Raw genomic sequence first — 9,728 nt, 5'->3', positions numbered from 1 at the left:
TACGGTGGCTAATTTACGTTTTCAACCCAGTTGTTAACACTAAATTACCTGCTACCACAAAATACCCTGTGTGTGAGTTAATTCGACATTTTCGTTCTTATCCGCGTTAATACTCTTCTTTCCTTTTGTAAGAAGTTAGACATCACTTACAATGTTTAAAGTAATCCACCCACCCCCCAAAAAATAACTCTGGCATGCATAGCATGCCTTTGTTTGTTTCCCAGTGGAAATGTATGTTTTTTGTCATTATTTTCTCTATCCTGGAACTGAATGCATAATGTAGTATGGGGCTGTGCGGAAGTTTTACCCTAATTTATTATATACATATCATAAGCGAACAGAGCTCAAAGATAAACATCTTTATTTTCTTTCAAAAGAAAACGCGCGGTCAAGCCGCCTCACAGTTCAAGAGTTGCAATGAAATGGCTTCCTTGTAAAATGCTTTACATTTAAATTATCAAGCAAAAATTTAAATGCCTTTAAAAGGCAGAACTAGGTGGAATAAAATGAGACATCCTGAGAATATGTCGAAATAGTTCTACGAACCGTTATAGAGAACTCGCTGAGAAACTTGTTCAACTCTTGAGGAGTCAAAACGTCCATTTGTCTCGTCTCGCCTTTCAAAACAAGAAATTCGTGGAACAGAGCAACATCGTGTTTGGTCTTTTTGTTGATGTTTTCATTTTCCTGTCCGTCTATTAACTCTTCTAGTGATGAATCAAGGCTCTGAAAACGGTTAGTCTGATCTGAAGTCATCTTTCTAAAGAAAAATGGGCCTAAGCACTTGGAAATGTGCTATTTGTCAGTCACGAGGAGCGGCGAGCGAGTGAGCGACACGGTTTTGTTCACTTGTGAAAATAATGATAGAGCCAATCAGAGCGTCGATACGTCGTTTTTCACTGGTGGAAAAAATCGTACGACCAATCAGCTGACTTCTCTAGTGCAAAGAGACTATTTACATCTCGATGCTTTTTGGCGCGTAAATCTCGGTACGTATATAATAATTTTCGTTATTTTCATTACCGATCTGCCTGATAGTGTTTTGATATTATAGGGAGAAATTATTTCTTGGTCATTTTTGGGAGTTAAAGGGTTAAGTATTGACATGTTTGAGACGCGCACAGTGACCGGAAGGAGAGTGGAATTGTGGCATTAACAATTTGGCTGGAATGTAATTATTTAAGCTTCAGGGAAAAGGACTCTGAATTTGGCGGGAACGTTAAAAAGGAAGTGGTCTTCAAAGGCATCCGGTCGTTTCGTACCCTTGGTTGTCTCAAACCCAAATGCAGCCGGTTCGTACCTAAGTTTAAGTCGGCTCGTACCCAAGATTAAATCGGTTTGCACCCAATCCGCTGATCGATTCGAGCCCAAACTGCCGACGGATTTGTATATTTATTCGAAATACCTCACGCACGAGCGCGTGAACAGATGTTAAGCGTCGCACACGAGAAGTTAGCAGAGACAAGCGATTAAGATACAAGCAAAAACTCTGTTGTGTACACTTAACAAAAACAAGTGAATTGTCGCCTAGCGCAATGTAAGTGTGATGTTTTCAAAAGAAAAGTCTATTCATACTTGTGACATTTTTAAAATGACAGCTCTTGTTAGTGTGATATTTTTTTCCAACTGTTAACATGGAAAACACACTATTAATTTGAGTACGAAACGACCGAGCTGAGAACGAAACGACCGGTAACTTCTTCAAATGAGTAAAATTTTAGACAGCGAGCGCCGCCATTTTTGCGCCTTGTCTTTGACACAACAGACTCCGATAACAACCAGGTTGTTCTCGAACCTTATCAATAAGAATCTAAGTCCATGCTTAAAGTTGAAATAGAAAAGCCGATTACTAAGACTGTAGTATTCTACTTCCCGCTATTTACATTTGAGTCGAATTATAAACGTAATACGCATGCGGCCAGGTTACTCGATCAGTTATGTTTAAAAATGGTGACGTCCTTGTCCTCGTGATGTTCGCAACGAGCGAGGTTCAAGTGCGGCTTCTAAGATAAAAGAAGTGGCGCACGGTCCTTTGACGAATTTTTAGCGCATTACAAGACTATTTTCGAACGGTTAGGTTACTCTTCCCTTTTCAGTCTTAAAACGCGATCAGAGACATAGTTTTACATTTACTGTCTTTTAACAGCTTCAAAGGTGTTGATAAAATCATTTCTCCCAGATCATACTAGCTTATTCTGCTTTAAAAAGTGTTTCATTTTTGACGACGACTATCTGTGACAAGAGTTGAAATTATTGACGGAACTTTAGGGGCACAACATCAGTTTATCTAGACGCGCCCCCCTCCTCTCTTTCCTATATACAATGTGACTTAATTTAAGTGGTGTAATTTTGTCTTGAAAGTCTTCTTTCCTTGAAAAAATTTCATAGTTTTTACTTAATTTTTCACCTTGTATCTAATTCTGGATATCACTTGCAAAGGTTTGGAGAAAAATAAAGAAAAAAAATTTATGCGAAATGTTAAAAAAAGTGCGCGAGGTGTTGCCTACGCCCGTAGCCTGGGATTTCGGTTGGAGTCAAGCAACGTCAGGTATCTCACAATAACTAACTAAAAAGAGACAAAGACTGGTATAAAATTGGAAGTTGAGAAATCTAAAGAAGAAATTCTGAGCCCCTTTCACGTTCTTGCTGCCATTCAGAAACGTCACTCAAAATATCATATTCTATGTAAACACATTTGCCATGTCCTCTTAAGCTTGGTCAAAAATTAATGTATTTGACACATGGTCGAGAACCTGTTTGTTTGCATCTTATGGAACGCTGAAGTTCGTTTTCAGACAGAGATGAGATATATCAGCAGGAAAAAGAACAAAATTTATATCAGAAATTCCAAATTTCTGATCGGCAGGGGCAGTTCTAGCGAACACATTTTATATCTTGAGATGTCATTCATGTACTCACCAATCACATGCAACCACAAAGAATCGTGGTAAACAAACCACTGGTCTCTGGTCAGTCAATAAAGCATTAGGTGCTTTTACCCATTGGATCACCCGTTAATAGGGTCTGATGGGTAATCAGCAAATTCTATGCCATTTTAGTTGGAAAGTAAATTTTAGAGTTTCTTTTGGAATTAGTTCGATTCAATAACAGAGTAGCGACTAGGAGAAATCAACTTTATAGTAATCAACTGAGCACGCGGGTTATTGCACTTCGATGGAACTTACAGGGTGTGCGGGGACGTTGTTTAGAGGCTTAAAACGATTATCTTCATTGGCGATTCGTACCTTGAGGAAGTGTATTCCTCTTGTCCTCATTTGCCTGTTGCTTCTGGTAGTCTGGACCTTATGGATGACACTGAACAATATCAACGATAAGGTGATTCTTATGGCTTCGTCTTCAGTGTACAGCGAGCCTGAAACAACTGCCTCAAAAAGGGAAGAGACAATTAACTCATTAGACCAAGAGGTCTATTCTCAAAATCAAAATCTTCGCACAAAATTGCTTACCAACGCGACCTGTCCACTGGACCCTCTACTTTTTCTTATTTTGGTGTCGTCGAATGTCGGGAATTTTGATAGGCGTCAGCTGATACGGAAAACTTGGGGTACCGATCACTCGATCGAAACCAAATGGAAAACAGTTTTTCTTTTAGGGAAGAACAACAATGAAAGAGTAATGGAAAACGCTACCGTAGAATCCGGAGTATACGGCGATATCGTGCAAGGAGATTATCAAGAACACTTTTGGAACATGAGTTACAAAGTTGCGATGGGATTCGAATGGGCGGTCAAATATTGCACCTTTTATTACGTTCTTAAAGCAGATGACGATGTATTTGTGAATACTCTCGGTCTGGTGGATTTTCTAATCAAACAAACAACGCCAATGAGTAAATTATACACCGGTCATATCATGGTCGGCAGTCCTGTTTTGAGAAATGGAAGATATGGAGTTACCCTCGAAGAATATAACGAAACCCTTTATAAGCCATACTGTAGCGGAGGAGGTTATATCTTATCCCGCGACGTGGTGGAAACGTTTTCATCGTATTATGACGTGTTAAAGCCTCTTAAAATTGACGATGCATACATTGGTATACTGGCAGAAAAAGCTGGAATTAAAGTGATTCATAATAAAGAGTTTCGTATGTACGCAGACAAATGTGAATACAGGGAAGCTACTTTAGTGCAGCATCCAGCGCGAGGAGACTGCGCGTTAATGCTTTACCACAGAATGATAAGCTGGAAAAGCAAGATGTACCGAAATGGCTAGGGCGATCCATTAACTATCTTTTTGTCAATGCTCTATGGTAATAATTGAAAAAATGTCTTCAAGACCATACGATTTTCTTTACATGTTAAATGCAATCAAGTCGTAATGATAAAAAGTATACTTTCTCTGTCCATGTTGAATTTTGTAGCATGGAATAAAAAGCAGAGAAAAGTGTGGATTCTCCTGGACAATTTTCAGTCTTTAAGAGGTAATTAACTGTTGATAAGTTTATAATGTCTTACTGTCGTCGATTGTTTGGGCTCCCGTGGGAAGCTACTTGATTGTCTTTAATTCTATGAAAATTGTGATGAAAAGTCCCCAAAAGTAGTGCTTACCATACTAGTAGTAATGAAACCAAAACAGAAATAAATTGATAAATAACTTGGTTCCGATTTCCTCCATTTCATCGGGCTCAGTCTTTAATGCTCCCTTAAGGCCTATTTACACGGTACGACTTTGTCGCATGCGACAAGCTTACGACAGGCCTACGACATGACTTAGGACAATTTACACGCGCACGACATTTTCACCTACGACATGCCAAAATCGCGTGCAATTCCACTCGTTTCGGCCGCGGTCATTGTTTCAATAATTTGCAAGAGAAGGAAAAGAACCTCTTCCTCGCTCCACAGTGATATCATATTCTCTGTTTCCTCATCTGAGAATGTATTTTTCGCTTTGGAAGCAGTCTTCGACTTTCCGGAGGCGACTTCCTCTGCCATTTTGACGCAAGAAAATTTCACCTTCCTCCCCTACTCAGTAGAAATTTGTCACAAAATACGTCATTTTCCATCAATTTCGGCTACGATTGTCGCAGCGTTTTAAAACATGTTTTAAAATCCTACGACATTTTTCGTGACGTGCACGACAGTCGTAAGCGAGTGGTAGGTTTGATTTACACGATACAATTCGTGTCGTAGGCCTGTCGTAAGCTTGTCGCATGCGACAAAGTCGTACCGTGTAAATAGGCCTTTAAAGAGAGTAGTGCAGGCTCGTTTCCGAACAGCGGCTGCCAAATAAAATCGACAATGTACCCATAATTTCCCTGTAACTAGACGCATAGCTGCGTGAACTCGGGCTTTCAATATCGCACATCTGGAGTTATCTCTAGGGGACTGCCATATTGCCATTGTTGCTGTCGTCACGCAATTTCGTCATTGCCGGTCATGAATAAGTCTACTTATGTTTATTTTTGTCTGCTGGAGTGTAATGAATGTTGTTATGGTACTAGACAACGATCAAAATAATATATTACCATATAGGAGTAGGTTCCTACAGATGTTAAAGGTTGAAATTAAAGAACTTTTCAATGCCCACATTACCTTTACAATAGATAGCAACTGCAGTACATCCTATTGTCAATACAAAATTGTTGAAATTTTCGGATATAAGTGATTGAAATACTCTATCTAAGGAGGTACAGTACTGTGTCCTTCTATTGTAGCTTCTCGATGAATAGTACCAGTGTTGCTTTCACTGTATTGAAGTTCATAGTCAGTCTCTAACACGTTTAAAAGTGTGGGTAATTCTGTCTGCATTAAAAATAATTGTCTGGTTAACTGAGACAAACTTGATACAACCGATTTCCAATATTCATTATTGACACGAGATCATCAGCAGAATTGATTCCTTGTTTGTTATTGTAAATCAAAGAGTATAAAACTCGTTGTAACACGTGAATTTTTTATAAATACCAACTCATTCGCTTGGCTATATGGTGCCGTTATTGTTTTGCTGGGGTCGATGTACATTGGAGTAGGACCAGGGTTTTTCTCGATATCTGAACTCAGTTGAAATTTACAATCGTTTGATACGTGTGTCTGACTCTTATTAAGACACATGGGTCTATTACAAGAGAACAATGATAAATACCGACTTGCTCTACACTTCAATTTAATTATCCTTTGATATACCCTCACAGAACAATTCAACAAATACTTCTTCTCCTGTTGTGTCACTTTATTTAATCTTACCCTCTTCGTATTGAGCTTACAAACCATACGCTCAAGGGTTCATTCTACGCATGCGCTATAGTTGAACTGCGTTTTGTGACTGGCGCAAAAAAAAAAAAAAAAAAAAAAAAACGAGGCCGAATATATACCTCGGGCGTTTCCTGAGTATTACACAAATCAAACTTAGCAAAGCATACAGATCAAAAGTTTACATCGGGCTATTATGTTGCGACATGAAGTAAGTAATGATCACAATAATGGCTTGTAGCGCAACAGTTTCAAATTTAGAGGTATAAGCTTTTTTTGTCTCCTTACGAGGGTGGGACAGAAAAAAATCGAGGGAATTTGACTCTTTTTGACCTGTCAATTCTCCATACTCTTCATACGTCTTCACGTTACCAATGGTACTGACGAGGAGAAATTTGTTTGCACAGCCTTCGATAATTTTTACAGTTGTGCCTCCCTCATTCCAAAGCCTTGCTGGAGAAAGCACTTAAACGGAACTCATTCCAATTCAACGAACAAAAGTTCTTGCAAAAGCATGGAACCGTCATGGTACCCTCCTAATACGGTTCCCAATGAGCCAAATCAGGATCAGATTCTTGATCACTTCGCAAAGTTAGAGTCAAGATTCGTTTCCCTTATCGTGTTTGTAATAAATCGGCTGTTTGATTTGTAAATGACAAAGATAAATAAAATCGACATATCACAGGCTTGTCGGTTGTGGCCATATTAACGGAGTGAAATTAGAACAGATTATGTAGAAAGTATTCTATTCTTTGGGACCTTAAAATGTGGCTGTTGGCCGTACTAACCGGTGACTCCATCAATGAGACTTTTTTTTACAAGAATATGTATAGCCGTTTTCCCGGGCCATGAAATAGTGGCTGTGTTACCGAGGTGACCGTAAGGCGTCGTTCCATTGTACTCATTTAGTTAGCATGCAAAATGCTGGCTCTTGTAAATGATCTCACTTCAGGCGGAAAGCTCATATTCTCCATATGAATTTTAAATTTAAAGAACATGTTGGACTTCGGTCTTTTAAAGAGATCCGCCCCTGGCGGTTCAGCTAAGGAGTTAGGTGGCTGAGGCGCGATTAGTTATTATTAAACGAAGAGACGCCCGTCTCTGCGTAAACCATTTCAATTTTTTTCCTGTCATGCTCTCATTTTATGTTTTTATCATACATTTTCATACAGTGTAACCTATACTTTCATCGTATTATTTAATTATCACTATTATTAAAATTACCGTCAGTTTTATTCTCATTATTATCTATTTATGGAGAGATTTGTTTTACAAATCGTCCTTATGGCTATAATCATTGTTATCAATCAATTGCTCTTCAATTGTAATAAACGAATAAATAAATTTAACAAGAAAGATGGTAATTTTTGTCCCATTACAATCAGATGTACGCAAATTTAAATAAAACAAAGTGTGAGCTCCCTTAAGTCCCTTGGGAAAACGGAACATAGAGACTCAAAAGACAAGAAATGCAACTTGCGTTACTCATCACCAACGTCACGCTACCTGATATCGAGTTCTGTTTTAAAAAATGTAAGACATTCTAAGACGTAGCCCATTTAGGTTAATTCTTCTGAACTTTTGCTAACCACGGAACATTGCTGGTAGCGGCTATGCGACTCGTTATTCGCTACGTGAGGAAATCAATTCCACTGTTTCTGACCTGCATTGCTTTTCTGTTCACAGTACGAATTTGGCGAGTATGGAACGACATCAATTTGAACGTCAATTTACAAGTAACTCTTTCTCCGGATGAGCTGTCGAAAACGCACTCAATAGAATCAAGCATTCAATTGGATGCGTTGGCAACTCATGCTGTAACCACATTCAATGATCAACTCCATACTCATCGCACTAGACTATTGAGCACGGCAATTTGCCCCAACTCGCTGTTTCTTCTTATTTTGGTGTCCACGAACGTTGGGAATTTTGACAGGCGCCATCTAATTCGCAAGACATGGGGCGCCGAATACTCGATCAAAACCAAGTGGAAAACCGTTTTCCTTCTGGGGAAGAACGACAAACACGATGAAATGGGCAAAGTGAGGAAGGAGTCCGAAATATACGGCGATATGGTTCAAGCAGATTATCATGAACATTTCTGGAACATGAGTTATAAAGTTGCCATGGGTTTTGAATGGTCTCTTAAATATTGCACTTTTGACTATCTTCTTAAGTCCGACGATGACGTGTTTGTGAACACTTTCGGTTTGATGGATTTTCTAAGCAAATATACGACACCGAAGAAAAAGTTTTATACCGGGAATCTTATGGCTGGAAGTGTTGTTTTACGAAATGGCAGATATGGTGTCGCACCCGAGGAATACAATGAAACCATTTATAAGCCCTATTGTAGTGGTGGAGGTTATATTTTGTCACGCGACGTGGTGGAAAAGTTTCTTTCGTATTTTGACGTTTTAAAACCGCTCAAGATCGATGATGCTTACATTGGTATTTTGGCAAATAGAGCTGGCGTAAAAGTGACTCATAATAAGGAATTTCGTATGTATGAGAACCGTTGTGAATACAAGGAAACCACTTTAGTGCAGCATCCGGCGAGAGGAGATTGCGCGTTGAAGCTTTACAATAAAATGATCGAAGGTATATTGAATAATTAATGTTGGATTAGAATTAAAGGTGAATGTAGGGAATTAATCTTAGTAACAATATAAGGAAATATATTCTGTATATTTAAAAAAATTAAAGCTCATTTGAAGGCAGGTAATTAAAACACGTAAAAAATGGTGAAATTTTTTAACAATTAGCAACCTTCAGAGGTGTCTTTTGTTTAATGGGAGAAAGACTCAAGGATGGAAATCACAATTTTCATTGAAACAGCTTCTGCAAGACAAGATTTAAAGTGGTCAAGATTATTGTACAATGTAGAGCTTATGATTTTGCAGGCAATCAACAGCTTATTATAAGCATTATCAACTATTATAGAATTATATTTGTTTCACACATTTACAAAATTTAACTCTATTCATATTTATAGCTTAACTTTTTCCAAGCATTTAATTAGAGGATACAATAAAAAGGGGAGTAAAGAAAGGTAGAGATCTGTGGACATGTGAAAATTATTTCCTACCAAGATTTCCATGATTTTTGCTGTTTTTACTATTCTAATTTCTCCACTCATCAGGCATCTGGCATAGGCTATGTGACTAAGATAGGCTATACGACTAAGAGAAGTGTGAATGATCCAGAACTGGTCTGTGCCTATTATGTTATAATTAATTAACTGAGTAAGAACTCTGCTGGTTGCTCAGTCATCATTATAACTCAAATGTGACCAGTTGTGACAGGGTTTATTTCAGAAATATTTCAGGTGTTCATAGCTTTCTGGATCAGAAAGTAACTTTTTTTGAGCAGCCCATGTTAACAAAACAGAAGTTGTTAATCAAATAGATTTGTACACTGTTTGGTAATTTTAACATTTTTTAGTTACACTTTATTTTTACATAGATTTTATTATAAGAATTGTCTTTTTTTAAGTAAAAGACATCAGAGAGAGGG

The 9,728-nt window shown here is 38.2% G+C and overlaps 1 protein-coding gene across 1 annotated transcript; it reads left to right on the top strand.

Moving 5' to 3' along the window:
- The first annotated feature begins 3,292 nt into the window (after window positions 1-3,292).
- LOC131796466 (uncharacterized) lies at window positions 3,293-9,646 on the top strand. Its single transcript, XM_059114059.2, has 3 exons — window positions 3,293-4,228; window positions 4,382-4,441; window positions 7,791-9,646. Exons 1-3 carry the CDS (start codon window positions 3,310-3,312, stop codon window positions 8,828-8,830), a joined length of 2,019 nt encoding a protein of 672 aa, XP_058970042.2. The 5' UTR covers window positions 3,293-3,309; the 3' UTR covers window positions 8,831-9,646.
- The last annotated feature ends 82 nt before the right edge of the window (window positions 9,647-9,728 follow it).

Source organism: Pocillopora verrucosa, chromosome 1 (assembly GCF_036669915.1).
Source record: "Pocillopora verrucosa isolate sample1 chromosome 1, ASM3666991v2, whole genome shotgun sequence".
NCBI classification, from domain to species: Eukaryota; Metazoa; Cnidaria; class Anthozoa; order Scleractinia; family Pocilloporidae; genus Pocillopora; species Pocillopora verrucosa.
The sequence above is the reverse complement of the archived record's forward strand: the minus strand, read 5'-3'. Positions and strand labels throughout refer to the sequence as shown.